The sequence below is a fragment of the Squalius cephalus genome, assembly GCF_949319135.1.
Source record: "Squalius cephalus genome assembly, chromosome: 23".
NCBI lineage: Eukaryota > Metazoa > Chordata > Actinopteri > Cypriniformes > Leuciscidae > Squalius > Squalius cephalus.
In genome coordinates, this window is record NC_137144.1 from 1,674,386 (window position 1) to 1,702,127 (window position 27,742).

At 38.9% G+C, this 27,742-nt stretch overlaps 1 protein-coding gene across 1 annotated transcript in view; it reads left to right on the plus strand.

Annotated features, from left to right (window-relative positions):
• ldlrad3 (low density lipoprotein receptor class A domain containing 3) overlaps nt 1-22,358 on the plus strand; it is a 41,993-nt gene extending 19,635 nt beyond the window's left edge. Inside the window, exons 3-6 of the mRNA XM_079859035.1 lie at nt 9,784-9,909; nt 10,373-10,507; nt 11,160-11,544; nt 18,003-22,358. Coding sequence (XP_079715161.1) covers nt 9,784-9,909; nt 10,373-10,507; nt 11,160-11,544; nt 18,003-18,156 — 800 coding nt within the window. The 3' untranslated portion in view covers nt 18,157-22,358. The remainder of the gene's footprint in view (nt 1-9,783; nt 9,910-10,372; nt 10,508-11,159; nt 11,545-18,002) is intronic.
• Nucleotides 22,359-27,742: the final 5,384 nt, after the last annotated feature.

The window sequence follows — 27,742 nt, forward strand, 5'->3', positions numbered from 1 at the left end:
GAAGGACAGGACTTCTCATTGGTCCATGTGCAGTTTCTGCGCTTCATCCATCTTGAAACTTATTCCTAAGGTTTAAATATAACAATTCTCTGGCCCAGAGGCAGAAGGCATACACATTTCCAAGAAGTTTACACTAAACCTTCACGTCAAGGTTCCTTCGTCTGCGTGTTCCAGATTGTTAACCCCCTGAGGTCGGCTATCGCGCCGGCGCGATAGGCTCGTTTTTTTTCGTATGAGTGCAAAAAAAAAAAAAAAAAAAAAATTTTTTTTATCTTATATGCTTGTGTTATACATCAATCGATCCTGTTTAGTGTGTATTTTTTTTGTGTATGCTCATAATAAAAACAAAGTGTTGTGCTTTTCGCCAAATAAAGAAAAATAAACATGATGCGAGTTCTGCCTACTCTCCGTCAGTGAAGTCAATTCTGAAACGCGTCCGAAAATGAACTGTAACTCAGCGAATACTCAGTCAAACAGGCATACAGTCACACATGCATGAAGCTTGAATTATCTTCTTTCAAATGAAGTAATTTTTATAAAAAACAAATATTCACAGTTTATATAATATGTATGTAAAGAGAGAGATGTCAGTCGTTCTCATCTCAGCTAATTAAGTTTTAATGTGACTCCGCCTACGGAGACCGCGCTATTCAAACGCAAATGTGAGGCGATCCATACAAACCTGTGAAACGCCCACATTCGCTGGATAAGGCCGGTGAAACACTGGATGCGTGGCGTAAGCGTCTCAGCTGCGTGGCGTGTCCGTTTTTATTTCGGCTCCCATCCATGTTAACAGTTTAGAGTTTGCATACTGCCTGTGTGAGACGCGCGTCTCAGGCGCGGCACGAGCCGCGTGGAAAACGCGTGCATTCTAGAAATAGAACCGACGCCTATTTTTCACGCGACACGCAAGCGTCTTGGAAGCGTTTCCATGCAAAATTGAATAGGAAAATCTATTTATTTGTCATTTTGACACGAAAACATATTAATAAATGTCCTTTTGATGTTTAAAAGTGTCTAGGTTTTGACATAAATGCAAATATAAATGTAATTTTACAAAATATGATCGATTTTCAAATACTGCTGTATTGAATGAACAGCTTTTAGCAAACTCTATTGCTATACTGAGATGAGGAATATATATTGTATGTGTTTTGTCAAAAATAAAGTCATCAACTAACTAATGAATCCTTTACTTTGAAATACGTATGATAAAATGTATACTTTAGTTTTGAAAGACGTTGACTAGTTTTGAAAAGATTATAAAGTATGTATGTGCATGCATATATATATGTGTGTGTGTATATATGAAGAGTTCAGATGCAAAAGCCTCTAAATGCCATCTGAAATTTTCTCCTAGAATGATCATTTTTATGAAGCTTGTATATTTAAGTTAGCTATAGGTGACACGTCACCTGAATGAATGGCTCATTAAGTATGCAGGGACGTAGTCTCACCAGGTGTGAACTACTACATATGCATGATGCTGTTGGAGCGTTTACGCCCCATCCGCATATTGGCTTTCCAAACTAAAAGTGTTTCACAAAACTAAAATCAATGTATCGTTTTTTTGTGGATGATTAGGCAGGATGATTTTCATATCATTTTGAAGAAAAAACACTAGGCGATGTAATCCATTAGTCAAAAGTCTTATTGCCACATATTTAGTATGTGTTTTGTGGCCTTATTTCAGAAACTTTAGTTTTTAGTTTTTTCAATAACCACGCATAAACATTATTCTCTCAAAAATGCAGACATGTACATTCTTGTTGCTCACATATTATGGTAGCCCTGTTTGTGCTAAATAGTGTGTAATTTTTTTTGGCCATTAATATGTTTATAAGCAACTGAAAAAAGCACAAATGTCAGGGCATGTCAGAACATCTCAAGGACCCCAAAAACACCCCAGACCCCAGAGGGTTAAGGACCTTTTGCGCCTACTTCAGCACCTCATCTGCGTGTTTCAGATTTTAGGACCATTTTGCTGCTCTAGGAGATCAGCATCCCACAGAATTTTGTTTTCAAGGCTGTTGAAATGGATTCCAGCTCCTTTCTCCATAGCATTGTCACCCAGCACAACCAGTGGAAGACGTCATCGCCATCGGACTGCTCACCACGTGGAGCGTAAATACCACTGCCAAAATACCACTGCCAAACTGCCTGTGATTTTATAATTCATGTTAGATGTTATAAAGCTGATGCCAGTTCATTAAAATACAAAATCTTTCATTTATTTGTTTGCATAATAAGGTTGTTCACCTTTTTAGTTTCAGAGAAGCAAAAGTTCATCTTTCCATAAGATAACATACTTTTGTTTATTTTTGCCAAACCTCTTTCCAGATACCTTGGTATTGTTGTATATTATCAGTATATGTTTTTCTAATTTATGTTAGATGTTATAAAGCTGATGCCAGTTAATCAAAATACAAAATCTTTCATTTTTGTTTGCATAATAAGGTTGTTCATCTTGTTAGTTTCAGAGAAGCAACAGTTTGTCTTTCCATAAGATAACATACTCTTGTTTATCTTTTTCTTAATATAATTCATTTATTACACTTGTGTCTCCTTCAGGGCTGGACTGGGACAAAAAATCGGCCTGGGCATTTTGGCCCAGATCGGCCCACTTTATGATCATAAACACCACCCATCTTTGCACACCCTTAATTATATGCATACCAACTCCTATTCATTAAAACCACTAATGCCATGTAATGAGTGAGTAGGAACGAGTGAGAGTTAACAGATGAAATAAGTAAAAATTTGACATTTATTTTTTTTCATCATTAAATAAAATTTTATTTTTTCATTACATTCCCCCCCCCCCCCCCCCCCGTGAGAAAATTTTGTGCATTTTAATGTTAAATTCATCAATCTGGTGCACTTTGAGAGTTCAAAATGAAAAGCTCCAACCCATATTCAGTGCAAATTAAACAAAGAAAAATTCAAACCTCTTTTAGTTACAGTGTCTATTCACATTACACCTACTACATAATAATAGTTATAGGATTAATCCAATGACAGTAATAGCCATATTTTGTAAAACAAATGCACTAAAAAATAAAGGAAACTTTCATAATTAGTTTTGTACCAATTTCTACACTTGAAAGAGATAAGCACATGATCTTTTATTTTGACGTAAACTGCATCAAGCTTTTATTTTGGCAGAAAACATGGTTTACAAACGCCTCTCATTAAATTTCTAGTGAATTGCGGTAATCGTCAACTATGCAGATGTGGAAATAATCTGTAACTGGGTTATGGGTTCCTACACTCATGACATAGCCTAAGTGTTTTGAAAGTAACGTTAGGCTAGTTCTGCTTACCGCAGGCTCTACACTCTCTCATCTCTCTCCTGATCCTCCGTCCTCACTATCACTGTCGCTGGAGCTGATGAAGGTCAGAAAACATATATTTTGACACATAAAGCGTCTGTTTTAAGGGCCTGGTTCTATTTGTTCACGCTATTTATCTGCACATTCCTTGCGTTTCTTCTCCATCTATTTTGACAGATACACACTGACACTGCTGCACGCTCGCTCACTCGTTTGAAGTTGTGATTGGGCCAGCCCAGTGTCAATCAAGGAAAGAGCCAATGGGCCGCTGATCTACGTGTTTCATGGGCTGGTCTGTCAGAAAAAAAAAACTAACACTGACTTTTTTTGACCAATGCATTACACCGGCACAAACCAGCGCCGCCAATTAAGCAAAGCAAAACAAAACGAATGGGCCGCCGATGTACAAATTTTATGGGCTGTTAAAAAATAAAAATAATAATAATAAAAATTATGTATTTATGAGATGTATCGGCCCAAAAAGCACGTCGGCCCACCGGGAAAATGCCCGGTATGCCCAATGGCCAGTCCAGCCGTGGTCTCCTTTGATAGTACAGGAAGAGGCTTCTCACAGGATCTCACAAATCCTTCTGATTATTCAGCTGACACAAATTCACTCCATTTTACATGATTTTATTTATTCAACTGTTCTCTTCTTTACTGTTAACGTGAAATTAAAGGGAGGAATGAGTCATCAGACACTCTCACATTCAATCTGAGCGGCGTATGACCAGAACTCACTACATTAATTTGGTGTCACGTGTAAGAATCGCTACAGCTGGGAAGAACATCTTGGACACCTCAAAAAGATGTTAAATAGGATAAAGACTGCTGACCTCACCATCTGCACTTGCAAGTGTGCCCTGGCCAAAACAGAGACCTGGACCTATGGTTTGTACTAGGGCTTGCGGTTGTCTGGCCTCAATTTGGGAAGAACTCTGAGAGGCCCTTAAATGTTACGTGCAATATGTATCGACTACATTCACAGGGGTTCTCAACTCTGGCCCTTGACATCCACTTTCTTGCAGAGTTTAGCCTCAACCTTGAACAAACTCACCTGCCTGTATCTTACTAGTAATCCTGAAGACTTTGGATCAGCTTGTTCAGTGCTAGCTTTCAATTCATGATGTATGAATGAAGGAAGCATTTATATAGCACTAGAAAACAACAACAACACTGTTCAATTACTTCTGAGTTTGCAGCACTACTGTAGACAGTCCCTTCTGATGAGAGTTTTGAGTGCATTACTACTTCTCACCGCTACTTCCTGATGGTTTAAAGGACAATTACTCTGAGTCGCCCCCCTGACGTTTCGAAGAACAGTACAACGACGAGCGCATCAAGAATAACAGCTTCGTCCATTTGGGGAGGTGTGCGTGCAGTCATGCGAAAGTATAAACAAGGCTTCAGATCTATTCCACTTTACTACTAGTTACAGCATGATATAAACATGAATGATCATCAGAAGGTATGTTGAAAAATATAGTATGACTTACTGAAATCTGTATCATGTAATTGCTCAGTCAGTGTTTCAACCACGGAAAGACATCAGTAAAACAGCTTGTTTGTAATCAAACTCGGTTTCAGACCAGGCAATCGAACCAAGTGTAAAAGCACCTTAAAAGAGCATTCCAGGACTTTGAGTAAGGAACTTTGGATCTGCTCTAGTCATGGCTCCTTTAAAAGTGCATTGAAAAATGGTTACCTACATGGACATGGTTTCATTTCTTGTAACAAATATAAAGCTACAATATGACATGCATTTTTCATATTGACATTTATTCTATAAATAATAGTGTTTGGATGCTAGCTTAATTTGCAAATAGTGTAGTATTGTAATATATTCAACATATACTTACGCAAAGCATGGTAAAACACAAAATTGTGAATTAAAGATAGACTCATTCAGGAAAAAAGCTTGCATCTCCAAAATTCTGCACAGGTGTGTAAATAGTCCCAAAAAAAAAAAAACATTGGTCCTTGGAAGTTCACGTTGGAAAAGAGGACATTTAAAACAATCGATAGCACATGGACACAAAGTGGTTGCTGTCCCCTTCCTTGTATGACCTCACAACATGGAGAGGATGGTAAGCATCAATGGAGTCAATGACAGTAGTGGGAATGACACAGCATGCATAATAGTGTCTTTTAAAACCTACTGTGTCCCATTTCCTAACAGTGAACTTGATGACAGACTCAAAAACCACAATCTTCTGAATTGTTCCGAACTGAGGTTCACCATCTAGAGAATGAGACACAATATTCTGTCCCTTTCACCCAAGAGGGTATGTACACTTCAGTCAATGATGGAGTATGCTCAAATCTGTGGCAGACTTGATCAAATCCCTCAATGGAAGCAAGTGGATTAGTGCAACCAGGACCAAGTTTTTTGTGATGTGTAAATATGTGTTCAGACAGAAGACTGTAACACAGCAACATTTGATGCCTGAAGGCCATTGTTTTGCAATGGTTTCTGAAGTGGCATGTGACGTGGGCAAGCCTTTTTAAAAAACCATGCTTGGCCTCAAAGCGCATGGACCAGTAGTACACCAGAGGGCGCAGTCTCCTTATGGAACCTGGATAATGCAGCATGAAATTATGTTTTGGCTTAAGACGTCTATCAGGGAAGAGTTCTAGGAAAAGGCTGTGGTGCTCATCAATGTCATCAATCTCGGATGTCTGACAAATAATACTGCATCTTCTGTTAAGGCTGGAGAAAAAATATATTCCATACAGGTCAACAAAAGCAGCAAGAGCTCCCAGTATTTGTTTCCCTCAGGAATGAGATCTCCTATCATCAAAGTTAGTAGCCTTAACAGGCACCACATTTGTGCTGCTTTCTGCTTCATCGAACTGTCAGGTACTTTTAGTTCTTGAGGTCGGATTGTGGATGGCTTGTTGGCACAGTCACAGAAGCCATAATTGTAACTTGTGATTCTGTAATTAACCTGGTCTAAGGTTAATACCTTCTGTTAGATGAGAGAGCCTAATACCAATTTAATTTCATATGCACCTTCTCCTTCAAGGATATCATGCATGGCAACTGGTGCTACATTTTCTGTCACATGGAAGTATTTCAGGTTGTTTAAAAGTATCTCTCTTTTTAGGCCAGCTTCTGTTGGATTACTTTGCACCAGATCTGAAAGATGGCCATCCTTATTCCTAATCATCTGCCTTATACACTGCCAAAAGAAAGTGAGAGTCCAGACTTGGAAGGCAATCTGGAGGAAGGCATTTAAAGGGATAGTTCACTTTGAAATTAAATTTTGGTATGTTTTAGCTTACCTGAAGGGCATCCAAGATGTAGGTGTCTTTTTTTCCGCAGTAGTTTCAATTTTGATATTTTTAGGTCAAACCGTTCTTGTCTGTTAGTCATATAATGCAGGTATATGGATACTGACTCAAAGAGCTTGCACAAAGTCCAAAATAAAACAGTTCACCATCGTCCAAATTAAACAATTCCCCATCGTAAGTACACATTGATGGCCTAAGACACGAAACGAGCGGTTTGTGTGAGAAAACGAACAGTATTTATATAGTTTTTAGCTCTTATAACACAGCCGCGTCCAAATGATCTGAGGGCTCGGCGGGTATAGATATATACACTAGATGTCGCCTTGGTTACTGCAGTTCATTGGAACGAAACCGTAGCCAAGCGACATCTAGTGTATATATCTATACCCACCCTTGGGCAGGTATAGATATATACACTAGATGTCGCCTTCGCTACTGCAGTTCATTGGAACGGAACCGTAGCCAAGGCGACATCTAGTATATCTATACCCGCCGAGCCCTCAGATCATTTGGACGCGGCTGTGTTATAAGAGCTAAAAACTATATAAATACTGTTCGTTTTCTCACACAAACCGCTCGTTTCGTGTCTTAGGCCATCAATGTGTACTTACGATGGGGAATTGTTTAATTTGGACGATGGGGAACTGTTTTATTTTGGACTTTGTGCAAGCTCTTTGAGTCAGTATCCATATACCTGCATTATATGACTAACAGACAAGAACGGTTTGACCTAAAAATATCAAAATTGAAACTACTGCGGAAAAAAAGACACCTACATCTTGGATGCCCTTCAGGTAAGCTAAAACATACCAAAATTGAATTTCAAAGTGAACTATCCCTTTAACAGTGAAATAGATGAATCCCAGCTTGTGGATTGAGGTCTTGGAGCCTAGTGGATTAACCATTTCACAGTCACCATTATACAACAGAAGAGGAACAGAGGGCTGAGTGGGAAAAACAGAACTTGTTTTCAACACAGTGGTGTCATCCAGACTGTTTGAGTCACTAAGCTTCTTTTTCCACTCCATTATCTTCTCCATCGTTCCTGGACTCTCAAGAATGAGTTTCAGAAGTGGACGTAAAGGAATCCTTTACACCTGCCACCTGTTTTACAGTCCCTGTCTGTGAGTCCCTTTGTTGGGTGTATGAGACACCAGGGAGAGGGTGCTCCACTGGCTGAACTAGGTACCCAGCTTGAACAAAGTATTTCATCTGCTTGTGTTCAGTATCCAGGCATTGAAAAGGTTTAGCTGCATTTGCAAATTGCTGATTCAGCTGTTGGCCTTCAGGAGTAAGAATCCTTTGTAAGAAAGACATGGTCTGTCTTTGTAAAGCACCAACAATATCATAGACCAGACTAGATATTTGCTGAACTACAAAGTTGACAGTAGATAGGGTCATAGATGATTTTGTGCTCAACTTTGATAGAAACAAGGCCACTCTGTCTGTGATAGTGTTCTGCTCTAACTCATCCCATTCCATGTCATCAGCAGCATTATCTTCCTCCTCTAAAGGCTGACTGTGAGAAGTCAGAGGTCTGCTTTCAGACCTAAATGTCAATGTCTCAGGCATGTGTGTTGACTGGCTGGATTCTTCTGTCTCAGCCTCTACATGGTGCTGGAGCAGATGTTGCTTAAATTATCTGCTGTAATTAAATTTCCTAGGACACCCAGCTTGGCCACACTCAAAATAACTTGATGAACTATGTACATTATGCATTCTCCTTAGGTGAGAAAACAAAAAACGAACATTGGCCCCAACAGTCTTTTTGCACTTAAAGCAGATATATCCAATCTTAAATGTGTATTTCTTCACTCACAACAAGCAGCTCTCTCAGGTGCTTTTTAAATTTCAGATGTAGGCCTGTCTTTGGTATCATTGGTTCAAGGGATTTTTTATCAAGCAGCAGGATGGTTTCTTTATTAATTTGTTCATCTGTAAAGAGAAAAAGAGACAAGAAGAGAAAAATGTAAGAAAACTGGCCTACCCAGAGGCACAATGGGTTATAATGAAGTACATTTTCATTTTACCTAAATAAAGTTTACATTTAAAGCTTGGTATCAGGACATCCAAGTTCCATTCTTTCAGCTTCTCCTGTACAAAATTATCCATTATTTTTAGCTGTTATTCTGCACCCTGTCAGTGGGAAAATGGGCAAAGTGACAGAGGCTGTTTTAAGTAGGCATCTTGTTTTTTAAAGCATTTAAAATTATACAACAGGGTCTGTATATCAAACCGATGCAAATATGAGAAATTATAATACACTTAACTTTTGAGCACATACTTAATCAATGACTGACAAAAAGACAATTTTGCACTAGAGATACACCAATAATAATTTTTTGGCCAATACAGATTTGCTCACTTATTTGAACTTTTGACATTAAAACACATCACTCATATTAAAGGTCAAAAACGCATACATTAAAGGGTTAGTTCATCCAAAAATGAAAATTATGTCATTAATTACACACAAACCTGTAAGACCTTCATTCATCTTCGAAACACAAATGTTACAAATGTCTTCGGACACAAAATATATTTTTGATGAACACCCAGAGCTTTCTGACCCTTAAGAGACTGCAATGCAACGACCACGTTCAAGGCCCAGAAAGGTAGTAAAGACATTGTTAAAATAGTCATGTGACTACAGTGGTTCAACCTTAGTTTTATGAAGCGAAAAGAATACTTTCTGTGCACAAAGAAAACAAAAATAACGACTTTATTCAACAATTTCTTCTCTTCCGTGTCAGTCTTCTACGCGTCCACGAGAGTCCCCCGATGCTTGCGTGTGGTGCTGCTGATGTAGAACCCGGATGGCACTGCACATTGTTTGCAAGCAGAGGAATGCACTCACACGGTGTTGTCGTGAATGAGTGTCAAAGACTGACACGGAAGAGAAGAACTTGTTGAATAAAGTCATTATTTTTGTTTTCTTTGTGCACAAAAAGTATTCTCGAAGCTTCATAAGATAGGCAGATAGTATTGTATCTATTGTTTGTGACACAAGTTCTGTCTGTTGGACTTGTCAAGCTTATTTATTTCATGTATTAGAAGAAATCTTAATGCAATGGTGTGTCACTCAAATGACTGCTCAGCCAAATACAGAGGCCCACATTTTTCCCCCTCTTTATTTCTCTCTCTCGCCTCCTCACAGTGAAGATGAAGTCAAAGTGTGCACCCACATTCTTTGCTTGTGCAAATGGGGTCCACTGCATTATTGGCCGCTTCCAGTGTAATGGCTTCAGGGACTGTCCTGATGGCAGCGATGAAGACAACTGCAGTGAGTATCTAATGCTCAGTCAAGCACAGAAACATCAACCATGGTAAAGGAACGAAACCACTTTATATTAGGTCTGTATATTACCTCATTTAAGAGCTGTAATTGATTTTTTTTTTTTTTTTAATGATGTATTATTGTGGAATAATTTGATTTTATGTGGGTTGCACCCCCTACTGGGTTTAACAGGTTAATCTTCAGTTAATACTGACTTTATTGAAAGGATATTCAATTAAATTTGGGTGAGGTTAGTAGGTTTACTTCACCTGCTTATTAAACAACTGTTTGGCAATACATTTACTTAAAAAATAAATTCAAATGAGGTATTCAAAGTAAAATTAAATATAAAAGAAAATTCAATTAAATATAAAATTAAATATTTATTTTATTTGTTATACTAGAAGAAAGAGAGCATGTACAAATCTATGAAATAATCTGTAAGGTAATCTGTAAATCTCTCCCCCAGCTGCTAACCCTCTGGTGTGTTCATCCGCACGCTTCCACTGTCGCAATGGCCGGTGTGTAGATCGCAGTTTTCTCTGCAATGGACAGGATAACTGTCAAGATAACAGTGATGAAGAGAACTGCCTTACAACAGCAGGTACAGACACGCACTACACTAACACATCTGCACACTGAAGGCAGGTTTTGAATGAACTTTAAGATGATTTCATCAAAAGGCTTATGCTTAAATGTTTCAAATTAGCTTTGTAGCTAAAAAGTACCTGAATACTCTCTCTATTTAATGAGTTTGGCTGTGTCCATAATTCCAGACAGTGAAAAATCTTCATAAGCATAGATGTTCCTGACTATAACCAAAGGTCATAGGCTCAATTCCCAGAGAATACATGAACTGCTACAATGCATACTTCAATGTTTTAAGTTGATTTGAATGCAAGTGTCTGCCAAATGCATGTACATAGATATGTGTAATAATAGTCACGTGTTCACTGAATGAATAATTTAATATTTACAGTAATTAGAGAAAGTTTAAACTGTGCAAATATAGACTTTTTATAGCCACTCTATACTTTTTTTTGAAGAAATGTACACAAAATATATAAAAAACAACAACAACTGATTAACACGGTAATCTGTTATATCAGGGTGTATATCTTGGGAATTTACCCAAGCGTATTTCTTTATGGTATGATTGTGTATGTTTGATTGTATTTATGTTTCAGTTTATTTACTTGGCTATTTATGTAAAATAATCTTTGAAATAATCTAAAATCATTCCCCATTCCTCCCAGAATACCCAGGACAGGACGTTGTGACTCTGGACTATCGACTACACTATTACCCCAGTATCACATACGCAGTGATTGGCAGTGCCGTCATCTTTGTGCTGGTAGTGGCACTGCTGGCCCTCGTCCTGCACCATCAGAGAAAGCGAAGTGTCCTGCTGCCACACGGGGTCTACAGAGGTGCCTGCCACCAACCACTCCTGCTGTCCCGGCTTGTCATAGTGGACAGAGGACACGTCCGTCCTGGAGGACATGAACTTTCACCCCAGTGTCCGTCCCCGTCAGAGACGTTCAGCTCAGTCCACAGTCTCCAGCTGCTCTCTCCTTCACAATATCCCAGAACTGCCATAGACTGTCCTCCAACATACTCGCAGGCTGTGCTGGATGTTGGGTATGCTTATCAATACTACAAATTAAATGATATGTCAAACTTTTCTAATTAAATATCAAGCTTTTACCACATTCAACAGTTATCCACTAGTGGCTGACCGATAGGGATTTTTTTATTCTTACAGAGCAAGATGGCCAATGACCAACTGTAGCTGTATGAGCTATATGAGAAAGTTTTATAGCATTTTCCTTCCTATAACTAATAACAGAATTGTCAAAAACAGAATAAAACAACATCAGCTGATGCCGATAATTAAAAAATACCAAATACCAGCATTGGCAACATTGTATATCAAAGCCTTTCTAAAAGTTAAAATAGTTTTGGATTGATGGATAGATAGATGGATATAATGATAGACAGATAGATAGATAGATAGATAGATAGATAGATACTCCACCACTCCTGCGTGGATTACTCTGCCAGACCCCATGCTCTCTCGGAAGGAAGAAGCGATTCAGAAAGACTTTAATGGCTTTGTTCCCAAATACTGATCCTCGCTGGATTTTGGGAGATCTTGACGTGGATTGTCGTTGGTGCGTGCTTCGACCATTTTGGGATCCTGCATATAAGTGGCTGAAACCTATGATTGACGCGGATAAGGAGCCTCCGGTCATCATTCATCGGCCACCCCGTCTTAGAAGAGGTGGTGTGGACGCTACTCTCCATCGGTCTTTTGACTGTGAATCTCCGTTGTTGAAAGACTCAACTCCAGTGATGATAGCCTTGGTGAATGCTAGATCACTAGCTAACAAGTCCTTTATTTTGAATTACTTTTTAACTTTCAAGGACTTGGATGTGTTGTGTGTGACTGAGACCTGGATCGGTGTTGGTGAGTCGAGTGTTTTTGCAGAAGTTTTACCACTGAACTGTACCTATTTCAACTCTCCACGGCTTACGGGACTAGTAGTTGGAGTAGCAACTATTTTTAAAAACATTTAAACTGTCGGCGTTTGCCATCTTACTCCTATTCCAGCTTTGAACTCAGTTTTTTTAAACTAAGTCCGAGTTATCCGGTGTTGTGCGCTGTTGTTTATCGCCCATTCAAATATAACAAGGACTTTATCGATGAGTTTGCTGATTTTTTGGCCGGAATCATGACGAAATATGATCAGGTCTTAATTGTGGGGGATCTTAAAGTCCCCGTGAACCGGAAGTTGCAAACTACTTTTCTCCAGTGTTGTGACGTATTTCCCAGTGAAACGGAATATTGAACAGAGGGAAGGGTTTTACTCTAGCGCTCCTCCTCTCCATCTCTGCTCATAGCAGACTGACTGTTTGAGGGAGTGGTTCAGCGTTTCCCAACCCAAGCCGTCAAACTGATGTCATCAGAGAAGGAACACCATTTCAGACCGGAAGTAACTTTTCAGATTTGATTAAAGGGGGGGTACAATGGTGTTTCATGTATTCATTGTTGTTTACAGTGTTAAAGAGATGGATTCTCATGCTTAACATGGCCAAAGATTTAAAAAAATATTTTGGACGAATAACGGAGATTTTCTGTGCCGAAAATCTTACTTCCGGGTTGGTACAAGTTTCGGCTGGGTTTTTTTCGACCGTGGATCTAATGACGTAGACCAGAGTGGAACTCCTTATATGAGCATTTCTCCCGGAAAAGCTCGCCCGCGCACACGTCGACCAGAGGAGAGCGAGACCGTGCACATCAACGCGCTTCAACAGGAAATCATCGGCAGCGCTGCATAGTGTCTCCAAAGTGTGTTTTTGGATGTGAGGGAAAGCTTACCATGTTCAGCTTCCCAAAGAACCCAGCGTTAGGAACAGTGGATGCAGATTGTTTTTCCGGGGCAAAAACGAGTTGTGTTTGTTCCCTGCATTTCGACGATGAATGTTTTATAAACAAAGCCCAGATCGACGGATTCTCTCTATGGCTCTGGCTTCGCCCACACGGCCCGCCTCCAGACGCTCGGTTTTTTCCGGAAAGACTCAGTACAGCCTATCTTTCTTTTATAAATATAATAAAACTAAAGACTTTTTGGAGATATGAAGGATGCAATACTACTCTATAGGTACTCAAGATTAACAGGAGATTGAGTGAAATGAGCATTTCACCCCCCCTTTAAAGATTACCACGGCAAACAATTTTTTTCTGTGTATTAACTTGCACATATTAATTGTTCACCACAAAACTAGTAATATGCACTAACAAAGTAAATAGGATCCATTTTGATTTCATGTCGACTTTAATATCCATGTGTGCTGTCCTGCCAAGCCTTTGGCTAAAGCTTTTTTAAATCTTTTGGAGTCTTTTAACGTAACTCAGTTTGTCACAAGTCCCACACATATATGTGGACACACACTAGATTTGGTTTCATCATATGGCTTGCCTATTGGTAATATTGAAGTCTGTGATGCCACTTTCTCTGATGATTTGCTTTTTTTATTTGAGATATGTATTTCTTGTGATTTTAAAGTGACTGTTCCAAACCGTCGCTGTCGGACGATTAATCCTTCAACTGCTCAATTATTTTCTGAGGCTTTTAATGGCATTGAGGATGATTATTCAATGTCGTCATATGGCCTTAACACCGACGACTTAACCTCATTCTTATTTTTAACCTGTGAAAGTATTTTGGATACAGTGGCCCCTTTTAGGATGGTTCAAGAAAAAAATAGAGTTCAACCGTGGCTGAATGCTACTACTCGAGCTATGAGACTTGAATGCAGAAGGAAAAAGTATCTCTCTAATGTTATCTGTAATAACTCTCATAAGCCAGCTGTGCTGTTCTGTACTATTAATGCTATTTTGAACAATCACCAAGCTTCTTGTTTAGAGCCTTCTGCCGAAATGTGTGAACATTTTTACACTTTTTTTTATTGACAAGATTGACGCTGTTAGAGCAGATATCTTTCCCATCGACTTTTTTATCCATTTTCACTGTGTGCTCTGCTTTTTTTAATCAGTTGAGGTTTTTAATGACTTGTTACTTACTACTGACTCAAGGACTGTGCGATTTAAATTTTACTAGACCTTTCGGCTGCATTTGATACTTTAGACCAGTGATCTCAAACTCAATTCCTGGAGGGCCACAGCTCTGCACAGTTTAGCTCCAACCAGCTCCAACTCACACCTGCAAGGAAGTTTCTAGTAATCCTGAAGACCTTGATTAGCTGGATCAGGTGTGTTTGATTAGGGTTGGAGTAAAACTGTGCAGAGCTGTGGCCCTCCAGGAATTGAGTTTGAGATCACTGCTTTAGACCATAAGATCTTGATTACACACTTAGAATTCGGTTTGAAATCGATGTGGTTACTTGGCTAGTTTCCCCAGTTTCCTGGTTCTGGTCACCTCGCCAGGGTGGCCACCTTCCTCCTTTTTCATCCGGGCTTAGGACTGTCCTTGGCGGAGTTGCATTATGAGGAAAGTCTTTGAGGGCAAACAGGGCATTCAATTGGATGAAGACCACTTCTTAACGGACCTCATGTTTGCTAATGATAGCTCCGTCCTCGCGAAGAAAGATGCTTAGGCCACGGATATCCTCTACAACATTGCCCACATTGCTCAGTCGTATGGTCTTGAGATCAACGCCGAAAAGACCAAAGTACTCTCAACGGATGGTTCCCAAGCACTCGTCCACCTTGCCGGATTAAGATTGAACAAGTGCAACAATTCAAATACCTTGGTTCGTTGGTTCAGGAGAAGAAAGTGGCATCTTCCCTCAAATGGTGTTTGTGGAAGAAAAACAACATCTCCACAAAGATCAAGATCCGCCTCTTTCGTACGTTGATCCTACCAATTCTTCACTATGGATCTGAAACATGGACCTGCCTCAAGATGGATTTGATCAAACTTGAAGTTTTCCAAATGCGATGCCTACGCCAGATCCTGGGAATTTCGATTCGCGATCGCATCACCAATGACGCAATCCGAGCCAGGTGCCAACAACAACCAGCCATCGAAGAGTAGATACAACAACAACGGCTGAGATGGATGCAAATCGAATACCACACCAACTCCTCTGGAGGAAACGACCAAGCCAGTGGAGAATCCAGTGCACTGCACCCAAGAAAACATGGATCAAGCAAATCAAAGAAGATCTGAAGAACCAGCGGCTTGACCTACAACAGGCAAGAGTAGTCGCTACAGGCCAGAAAACATGGAGACAAGTGATCAAACGAGTTCGGAATCCTGCGGCACCCACAGCAGCATACTGGTTTGCGAGGTCGTCCTCCCCCAGATGTCTGCTAGGGATCAAAGAGAAGAGAACACACTTGGAAACAATGTGTTGGTATTAAGGGTACTGCGTTGGCATGGTTTAGATCCTATTTGTCTGAAAGAACTTTCTCAGTTCGTTTTGGAGACTTAACCTCCTCAACAGCTTCTTTCACGTGTGGGGTAGAGGTCTTCACAGTGAACCCGAGACCCGTCGACCCGGGACCCGACCCGGGACCCGTACGGGTTCGGGTCTATATTTTAAATGATCAGCCGGGTCCGGGTCGGGTCCGAATTTATTACTTCGGGTCCCGGGTCTGTTTAACATTGTGTGTAATACCCGTGCGATCGGAGTCATTAGATCAGACGCGGAGAAAACCCGGTCGTGATTAGACACTGCTTGTGTTTTTTTGTAACTTGCAACTTGTAAAATTAGGACACTCAAAATAAATTGCGTTAAAAAGCATATTTTAGGTTGATCCAGCTAGCGTGCATGTGCAGTCTCAAGCGCGTGTCATGTTTCTATGGCAACCAGTTACCAGAGCTTCAGTGAGGGACCGCCAAACCACGCTTTAGATTTTACAATATAAATTAACCGTCTTGTTTAATCTTAAAGTTTTAGTGGTCAGATTCAGACTCGATGCAGAGCAGAGAGCACGGAGATGATAGCAAATAAATAACGTCAGCGGCCATGGCACTGAACGAGCAATCGTTATTATAACATTAGTTCAAAAGGGCAAACAGTCAAAGTTATTCACGTTATGCGAGTTAACTCGAGTCAGAATGTAAGTTACATGTGCAAAGTTGCATTTGTCATCCGTCACCGTGACATCAAGTGGACTTTTGAAGCTGAAATAATGAGTGGATTAAGCTTGGACTTGGAATAACGAGAGGAATAACATGAATAACTTTCTTGTCGGAGGATTAATGCATGATCACAGCCAGTCAGGTAACGTTAACGTTACAAGGAAGGGAGAGGAGACTACTACGCTACCACGGCTCCTTAAATTAGGTAAGACAAAAAGTTGTATTTTTCGCAACAGGTTTATTGACTTGTAATAGCAGTTTAAGGTGGAATATGTGACAATCGGGTCCAGTCGAGTCTGTGTCTTCCCGGCGGTTTCGGGTCCAGCTTTCAAATAATAGACGGGTCCAGGTCGGGTCCGGTTAGGCATTTCTCGGATCTGCACGGGTCCGGGTCCAGCTTTTGAAATAATAGACGGGTCCGGGTCGGTTCGGTTTAGTACATTACGGGTCTCTTTCGGGTTCGGGCACGAATTTTTGGACCCGTGAAGACCTCTAGTGTGGGGTCCCTCAGGGCTAAATTTTAGAGCCTATTTTGTTATCTCTGTATATGCTCTCCTTAGGACATATTTTTAGGAAATTTGGCATTTCTTTTCATTGTTATGCAGACGATACGCAAATTTATCTGCCTTTGAAACTAAAAGATACTTGCACTTTAGTGCCACTATTGCAGTGTCTTGAGGAAATTAAGGCCTGTATGGCACTAAATTGCCTTAGCTTTAATGAAAATAAAACAGAAGTTATGCTGTTTACGCCGGGAGGCACTTATGAATCATTACATTTGGACATTTAATCCACTTGTGAAGCCCTATGCAAAAAATGTAGGTGTTATTATGGATTGTGATTTTAAATTGGAAAAACAGATTAACTTGGTAGTTAAATCTAGCTTTTTCTAATTGAGACAACGCTCCAAGGTAAAATCTTTCCTGTCCTTTAAAGACTTGTTCATATTTTCATTTCAACTCATCTGGATTATTGTAATGGCCTCTATAGGTATTAGTCAGGCCTCTCTCTCTCCTCTCTCTGTTTTTAAATCTCTTAATGGTTTTGCACCTAAATATCTTTCTGACCTGATCAAGCTGTATGCACCTGATCAAGCTGTATGCACCACTAAGATCACTTTGGTCTGCTGACCATTTGCTTTTAGTTGTCCCACAGGTAAAGTTGAAGAGCAGGGGTGACAGAGCATTTGCAGTGGCAGCACCGAAGCTCTGGAATAATTTGCCCCTCTACATTAGACAGGCTCAAACACTTGCTGGTTTTAAATCTAGCCTAAAAAATGGCATTTGAGATATGTGAGTTGCTTTTTTATTGTGTCTTATTGTTTTATTCTGCGCTGTTGACTGTTTGTATCATGATATGTGATATGCGTGTACAGCACTTGCTGTTTTTAAAAAGTGCCTTATAAATCGACTTTAACTTTGACAATAATTATACATCTCATGTTATGAAGCTCAACACTCTCTCTGTCTGTACTTCTCTCTCCAGCCGACCGTCATGGTTTGACCTCCCACCTCCTCCTTACCCTCCAGAGACTGAGAGAGAACCACCAGTCTATGAATCACCAGACTCAGCCAGTGCGGTACCATCTCAAACCTGGACCAGCAACACCAGCACTGAGTCTCAGCAGCCAGCACTGTAAACCCAGAGGACGGGGACCAATCGTGCATCATACATCTGTGCCGAGTGTTCAGAAAGACCAGCGGTGATGATGGCGATGTTTGCAGGATTCACAAAGCACTTGTAGGGCATGTTAGTGGCACCATCTGGTGGCCAATGAACTGCATTACTCATATCATAACCAATGACATTGGCAGTCAAAAAAAGCTCTATAAAGATGGTACACATCCAGCTTTTTACTACTGCTGCAATTTGACCAGAGTAATGCAACAAGACTTTCACTCATTCCTGTGAGATTTACATAAAGTGTGGGGACAGTTGATATACTATTTAATTATTGCCCGTGTACAATAGTTCAGTGTTTGCATTCCCTGTGAGTTTGATGTAAATTGAGGAATGCAGAAGTACTTTTTGTGAAAAGGGCCTCTGTGCCTCGTCTTTCTTTATATTAATGAACATGTAAATTTTATGCTCTAATTGTGCTTTATGCTCTTAACATACAGCACTGGGAACAGTTGTTATATGTAATGACTGCTCTCTTCTATCTCTGATCCAGACAGATTTACAGTGAACCTGCAGTTCTTTCTAAACACCCTGATTATGATATCTTAATAAAAAAATAAGTTGTTAACATATGGCTGACATATGGCACAACACCAGGATAACAGAATTACATGATTAACTGATTAACCTTTTTCTGTGGCTGCAGTCAAGTGTAATGAACCATCCAAAACAATGCATAATTGAGTTAGATTTCCCTTCTTTGAATGTGACTGGTGGCAGTGTTTCTCCTGCCAATCACAGAGGCTGCATCACATACACATGAAATCGCATACTTCCCTATTATATATAGTAGGCAGAAAAATAGTTTGTGACTAAATAAGGATTTCTTAATTCACAGTGTCATGATCGGCTCAAAGCCGTGGCAAATGAAAGGACACAGTCTGGTTGGTATGATCTTTACAAAAGATTTATTAAATAAAAATATAGAACAAAACAAAAATGATCAATCACATGATCAATCTAAGTGACAGACAGAACCAAATTTTAATAAATACCAAGATCAAAATAAAGAAACAGACCAGAATCAAGAACAAACTAACCAGGAGCACGCTCACACCACCCCAAAAAACCCTAAGCTTTATAGAGGGAAGAACAGGTGGACATCGTTCACTTGATGAGGTCTCCCAGCCACACCCACTGGCAGGCCGTAGCAGGAAGAGCCTGAGCCTTTAAAGGGGTGGTATAATGCCCTTTTCACAAGATGTAAAATAAGTATTTGATGGTCCCAGAGTGTGTATGTGAAATTTGAGCTCAAAATACCCCACAGATATTTTATATAGCATGTTAAAATCGTCACTTTTTGAGGGTGAGCAAAAGCGCACCGTTTTTGTGTCTGTCCCTTAAAATGTAAATGAGCTGCTGCTCCCGGCACAGTGGGCGGAGCTACAACAGTTTGTGTCCTTTTACCAGACTTGCACTGAAAATTTCAATGTTTATGTTCAAACCAGAGTCAGACAATAATGGAGAGACATGTAGAAGCAACAGGACATTTCTGAATGGTTAGTTGATGAATGTATGTAGCTGATGTTTAGTTATCTTCTTGTCATTGATTAGCATATTCTGTCATGATAATCTATAAATCGTGTTCCGGGGGGAGGGGTTTATGTAAATTTTAGGGTTGGTGATGTCACTAACCTGGGAGGAATGTCATGTAGTCTCTACCAGCCGTTTGCTGTAGTCCTTAAAAAACTATTTCTTTAAAAGCAAATATCTTCCTTTGCTTTGAACTTTGAGCTTCGTAACTTTACAGATGTTGTTTATGCTCAAACAGCAACATTTTTACAACATTTTAGCAACACTAACTGAAGTAAAAAAGTGAAATCATGTGAAATCAAAATCAAATCAAAAAAGTTAAATCCCTTTAATATGTCAAATATCTAACAGGTACCCCTGTAAAAATAAGCACACCTCATTAACATCTGGTTAGGGTTATATAACGAGTGAAGAAAAACTAAAGAGTTGTGATCAGTAAAAACCACTAGAGGTCCCTCAGACGAACCCACATACACTTCAAAGTATTGCAAAGCCCAAATCAGAGCAAGCGCTTCCTTTTCAATCACAGAGTAATTAAGTTGGTAAGAATTCAACTTTTTAGAAAAGAATCCAACCGGATGATCATTTCCATGTGTTACAGAACGGCACCAGCACCCACATTGCTGGCATCCACTTGCAACCGAAACGCTTGGTCAAATTTCTGAGCTTTCAAAAAGAAGCATTTTCACTTTTTCGAATGCTTGCTGACAACAAGTGCAACAAAAGACTATTTTTGCAATAAATTTGTCAGGGGGGGCACCACTGTAGAAAAATTCCACCATTCCAAGAAATCGCAGAAGTTCTTTCTTAGTAGTAGGCATAGGGAGGTTATCAGTCGCTTCTACTTTTGCACGGACAGGGCGCACTTGGCCTTGCCCAACCACTTTCCCCAAGTAAACTACTGTGGCCTTTTAACAAATTAACAGTCAAATTTGCCTTCACCAATGGATCAAATAGTGCTCTCATTTGAACTATGTGATCATCCCAAGTTTGACTAAACACACTGATATCATCTAAGTAACAGCACATCCCCTCAAACCAGAAATAACTCGATTCATTAAACGCTGGAAAGTTGCGGGAGCATTACGCAATCCGAAACTCATAACCTTGAACAAAAATAATCTTGATGGTAAAATGAAAGCAGAAATTTCATGAGCTCTTTCAGTTAAAGGCACTTGCCAGTAACTTTTTAGTTGATCAAACTTGCTAACAAATTTAGCGTTTCCCACCTTGGGAGGAAGTTTGATCCAAAGTCCCAGCTAGCTAAGGTGCCTGAGCACCAGATCCTTGTGTTCGCATAACTGATCTCTCGAGTGGGCCAGGACAAGCCAGTCGTTAGTGCTGGTATAGTTAATACTGGGGCTCCGATGCTCCAACGCAATTTTCAAAGCAATATTGTATCACACACTGTCTGATGCTTGTATCGAAATGACAATACCATGTAATTGATGACGTTTGAAGCTTCGAACATCATGCAGTATCGGAAGGTCGGAACTGCGGGTTTGAAAAAATCACTTCGAGGGCTGTCAGTAAGAGATCAAGACACTCAAACGGTTGTATTTTGAGAGAGAGCCCATTATTCACCTTTGCACTGTTGCATAAGCCTCATCCCTCAAACATCCCACTAAAATATGTATTTCAGACTTACCTTTGCACAGTTGCAAAAGCACATCCCATATCCTTTGTGTTTGACTTTACATTGAGTTGGTTTTGTGTGTGTGTGTGTGTGTATGTGTACACTTATTTGGGATTTAGTAAAGTAGTTTTTGTCAACTGTAACCTCAACAGAAAGAAAGAAACAACTCGACAGAAACCGAATGCATGCCACACATCTATTGCATTTAATCATGTTTTATAGCTGGGGTCTGAGAGACCTGAACAGAACATTCGGGTTAAACAGTTATTAAAGTGCCCCTATTATGGTTTTCAGTATTCCCTTTCATGCCGTGTGTAATATTAGCTGTTTGTGAATGTAAATGTTCTGCAAAGTTGTAAAGTTGAAAGTTCCTTTCATCTTGGCCAGGTTCAGCCAGAGATGGTGTTCCTGGACCACAAGCGTGGACATCGTCTGCCTAGTAGTGTGCGCAGTGACTTTCGCCACCCGGAGGGCGAGGCCTGTCGCTGTACGCAGCTCCTGCATCAACCCTGGGTCAGAACTACCCTTGAGCAGCTCTTGGAGTGACTTGGCCTGGTAGACTTGCTGGAGGGCCATGGTGTGCAGGGTGGAGACGGCCAGTCTAGCGGCGCTGTAAGCCTTGGCAGCAAGAGCGGCCAAGAACTTATAGGCCCTTGATGGGAGACATGGGTGACCCAGCCAGGTGGCAGTATTTTGCAGGTGTAAGATTGAAAATAATCAAAGATATTTGAAAATGAACAAAGACATTTGCTTTTACTGTTTGAACCTCGCTCTTTCTTACCCCAAGGACCATTTGTAATTCCTAAAGGCAGAGGTGCTGATAGTGATCAAGGCCTGGCCATAATGTGTGTAAGGGAAATCCACCCTTACAGATGGAGCCGAAATGCGGGATCCCTTGCAGTGAGTTTTCTGAAATCTACGTCGATCTGTCGTCAAAATGATGACTTGTTTTCAGAGTTGATTCTTTGAATGGATTAAAGCTGACCTTCTGACCACGAACTGGATAAGTCTGTTTTCATTGTTTAATTGTATGATAGGAAAAGTCTCCATTTAAATGAATTGAATAAAACAGAAATTAGAAGGTTTTAAATAGCTTCAATAGTACCATTACTGCACAATCCAAGAACTGTTTAAGATCTCCTCAGGGATAGAAGGGAAAATTTCTGATAACAGTGATGGAGTGAATAGAGCAAAACAAAGTTATGCCTATCTTGAACAGCAAATACTTACCAAAAACGGTAACACTTTAGAATACTGTATCTTACTTACTGCATAACTAATAATTAATTATTGAAGAACTAATAGGTAATTATTCATTAACTACTTCTTCACTACTGTTAACTACTAAGGAAGATGTGTTAACTAATCAGTATGTAATATATTTTTATGATTGTGTTAAGTAACAGTTAGTTAATCAATAAATAATGAATTCTGTCATAACTCTTGAACTATTATTAATTATCTATTAATTAATGTGCAAGAAAAATAACTAAGAAGTAACTACTAATGAACAGTCATACACAGTGGTTACTACAATAAACCGTTTTATTTTAGCAGTGGAGTGGTGGATGAAGTACACAAATCAAGTACTTGAGTAAAAGTACAGATAACCCAGATACTACAGATACTAATTATCTACTAATTAAGGTTCAAGAAAAATAACTAAGAAGTAACTACTAATGAACAGTCATACAAAACTAACCTCAGATTAGTTTTTATATTTTATATACAGTACTGTGTGTGTCTGTTTTCCTCAGCATAGAATGCCATTGAGTAAATTCATGTTTGAGGCAATGACTGAGGGAAACTGAAAATATAGGGAACTTATTAGTAATTCATAAATAATTATCAAATAATTCTGCAGGAATTACTTAGAACCTGGAACAGTATTCTAAAGTGAGAATATAGGGAAATTAATTGATAATTAACAAATAATTATTAGATAATTCTTCAGGAATTACTTGGAACCTGGAACAGTATTCTAAAGTGAGAATATAGGGAACTCATTAGTAATTAATAAATAATTATCAAATAATTATCCAGGAATTAGGCTACTTATAACCTGAAACAGTATTCTAAAGTGAACATATAAGGAAATTAATTGATAATTAACAATTAATTATTAGATAATTCTTCAGGAATTACTTGGAACCTGGAACAGTATTCTAAAGTGAGAATATAGGGAACTCATTAGTAATTAATAAATAATTATCAAATAATTATCCAGGAATTAGGCTACTTATAACCTGAAACAGTATTCTAAAGTGAACATATAAGGAAATGAATTGGTAATTAACAAATAATTATTAGATAATTCTTCAGGAATTACTTGGAACCTGGAACAGTATTCTAAAGTGAGAATATAGGGAACTCATTAGTAATTAATAAAGAATTACCACATACTTCTGACTCAAATCAAACTTACTGTAAAAAACACATTATTAACGGTATTATCTAAACCTTTGTAAAATAGATAAGTTATCATACATTATGATACATTTTGCTAATTAAATAAAAAGTTTGCTTATTTGCAGATCAATATATAGCCTAGTAAATGTCTGCACTTATCTTTCTTATTAGTGCTGAAGAATGACTAAAACTGGCTAGTAAATAAAATAAAAAACATTGATCAGTGTGTTTTACTTTTCAAGTAATTACCTTTGTACATTTACTAAGGTAATTTTGAAAATGAATAGGCCAATAGTTTATCATTTTACTGGAGTAATATTTTATTGGGTTATCTGTACTTTTACTCAAGTACTTGATTTGTGTACTTCATCCACCACTCCACTGCTAAAATAAAATGGTTTATTGTAGTAACCACTGTGTATGACTGTTCATTAGTAGTTACTTCTTAGTTATTTTTCTTGCACATTAATTAATAGATAATTAATAATAGTTCTTCAAGAGTTATGACATAATTCATTAGTTATTGATTAACTAACTGAAACTTAACACAATCATACAATTCTATTACATACTAATTAGTTAACACATCTTCCTTAGTAGTTAACAGTAGTGACTTAAGTGTTAATACATAATTATCTATTAGTTCCTCAATAATTCCTTATTAGTTATGCAGTAAGTAAGATACAGTATTCTAAAGTGTTACCCCAAAAACTCAATTCAGATTATATAATGCTCGCATATTGGCACACACATTTCATGGTAGACATGAAAATAAATCAAAACGTGGTGAAATAATTGAGGCTTTAAACTACATGAGTTAAAAATGGCTACCATGAGTTAACAACATTTCTATCTTCACTTATGAATGCTAAATGTGAAAAAGTGCATTCTAAAAATGCAGAGGCACAAATGTGTGAGGCAAAGATTCAAGATCTTCAAACATAGCTAGATAAATTACTAGCGGAGCAGTTAGCCCTGACTGAAAGGGTAAACATCACAAGGGGATCATTGCAGATCTCAAGGCTAAGCTAAATGTTAAAAAGCCCATGTGTCCAGAAACGCTTAAGAGCGATGGGACTAAAAAACATGTTCACTTCTTAGAGGAGGTGACTTAGGCCTTGTCCACACAGACACGGGTATTTTTATAACCGTGACTTTTTTTACGCGGTTCGGCTGTTCGTCCACACGGAAACGCAGTATCAGGTCACTGAAACCGAACATTTTTGAAAACCCCTGCCAGGGTGAGGATTTTCAGAAACGCCGGTTGCAGTGTTGTCGTGTAGTAGACAGTAAAACCGGGGTTTTTGCTTCTGATTCAGGCTTCTGATTGGCCAACGTGGCTTTACGATCGCCGCCTGCTGGCGTGGCATGCTCTTGACAGCGCTTGATAGCGTGTTTTTTTCATGTAGGCGGAGATTTCTTTTAAACCGAGCATGTGTGGATGGGATTTTTTTAAAACGCAGGAGGAAAAACTCCGGTTATAAAAATACCCGTGTCCGTGTGGACTAGGCCTTACTTTAATGAATCTGAAACGTTTAGTTCAGAAAATGCATGTGCAACTGTCCACGAAAGTGTGCCTATTTCAGTTCTTAAGGTGATGTAGCACTGTAATAGCTCAGAGTCATGTACCAGAACGCATGGTGTACAAGCATAAGAGAGAACGTAGCAATCAACCCTATGGCAAATAAAGCAGATTTTGCAGTTGCTGTAAATTTTCCAGAAAATAGGCCATAAAGAGGAAAAATGCTGGTCACTGGGTAGGGGCAGACCTCCACCTTCTATTCAGAAAAATAGGAAACCACATGCTAAGGGAAAAGATCAGCGATCTGCACATACAGGTAAAACTCTTGGTGAGTTAAGTAGGGGTCTAGGGGTCACTAGTAGCACTCCATGTTTAGAATAAAAAGGGGAAGTAGCAGAAGAAGAATTATATGAGAGAGGGAAGGAGTTGGGAGGAACGCACAGAGTTTGAAATGAACAAACATCAAAATCAATCAACAGGATTTTTACGTTGAGAGAGAGAGATGACTAGATCTCGACTAAAAAGAATGTGGCTGATCCAGAGACAAAGGAATGCATAGAGCATTCAGAGGAAAGAGAATGAGATGGGATGGAGGTAGGTGGGGAAAATGTAGAGGAGAGGAGAGCATTCACAATGGTAGGGACAAGGAAAAGGAAAAATAAAAATAAAGAAGGGACAGCAAGTAGTTCATGGGAAAGTAGTGAAGAAGATATAGTATAAGATGATATAAAGGAGAAGGGATGAGTTTAAGAGTAATAGTTAGGTTTAAAGAGGGTCATGGAATGATAGGGGTGAGTCCCATAGCTTTGACGATTGAGTTAAAAAGGTTTATAGGTGAGATAAAAAAAGTGCAAAGGTATTGCAGGATGGAGCATTGTTGATGATATGTGTTAACCCTCTGGGGTCTGAGGGGTTTTCTGGGCCCTGGAGGTGTTCTGACATGCTCTGACATTTTTTTTTTTTTCATTTATTTATAAACATGTTAATTGCAAAGGTGTAAATTCACTCTATAAAGCACAAACAGGGCTACCATCATATCTGATCAACATGCTTGTAAATCTTTGTATTTTTAAGAGAATAATGTTTATGCGTGGTTATTGAAAAAAATAAAAATGAAAGTTGCTGAAATAAGACCACAAAAAAACATACTAAATATGTGTCCACAAGACTTTTGACTAATGTATGTTGTCGCTTTGAGTTCTGGCTTCAAAATGATGTGAAAATCATCCTGCCTAATCATTCTCATAAAACAATACATTGATTTAAACCTTGTAAAACAGTTTTTTTGTCAGAAGAGGTTTATGCATGGGAGGGGTAATGGCCCATCAATATGAATGAGATTCAGACCAGGGGTGTGACATACACTCCCCCAGTGGCTAATGGGCCATCAAGTGCCTGAACAAAGAAGAGGAGATTCAAAGGTTTTGTTTTTCAATCTGTTTTATTGTAATTCCTCTATGTGGAGGAACTAAATGTTGCAATAGATATTTGCAAGCACTCTTCGTTGATGATAATGAGGCAGCATAAACACTAGTCAAAATATAATCTAAACATACATAATATTTTCTAAATTAATTTCAAAATTCTAACTTTCATACAGGCCTATGATCTAAGATCATGCGCAATCGTGAGACAAGTGGAGTGGGCAGACAAGATTTTGACCATTTCATTAGATTTATTTTTTGTATAAAGCCTTTCTTTAAAGTGAATTTCGTTTTGTATTAATTGTATCTTAATTTTAATCATTGTTTCATCAACAAATTGTATGTATTTAATACATAAGAATTAAAAATAGCAGGCAATAGAGCTCCGTGTCGGCATGTGAACTGGAGCTCGCCTCATAAATGAACCCAAACTCATAAGCTTTGCCTAAAATACCAGAGAAATATATAGAAAGCTCGAAATGTGTTATTTTAAACAAAACTATTAAAAACGAAAGAAAACAGACTGCATGAAGCCTCTCTCCTACTTTATATACATACATATACATTTAAATATAAATTACTCTGAATGACAAGTATGGAAATGGTCCAACCAGTAAAATATGTAGCCTACGTTTATATAAAATAGCTTGTCAACTTATGCAAGTAAATTTAAAAAGAATTACTCATCACAAATTATTATTCACGGCTGGATCAAGTCGCTCTTCAAAATACAAACGTTCGTTGTCAGAGTCCCGCTCTTCTTCTGAGGAAAATTTGAACTCTTCATCATATCCAGGACTAGCTGAAGGGCTTCTTCACCAGTGAATCGTGTCATCTTCCAACGGCGCAGGAAAGTGAATGAATGAAACTTGCTGGTTTTAAGGCATTTCAGGGGGCGTTTACCTTATTTTGCATAGATCACCTCAGCACATTATCTTATGAATAGCGCGCTCTGCGAGTGGGTGTGAACTCATTACAGTTAATTAGATGAGACGGGAGAAACTGTACTTCTCTTTAGTTT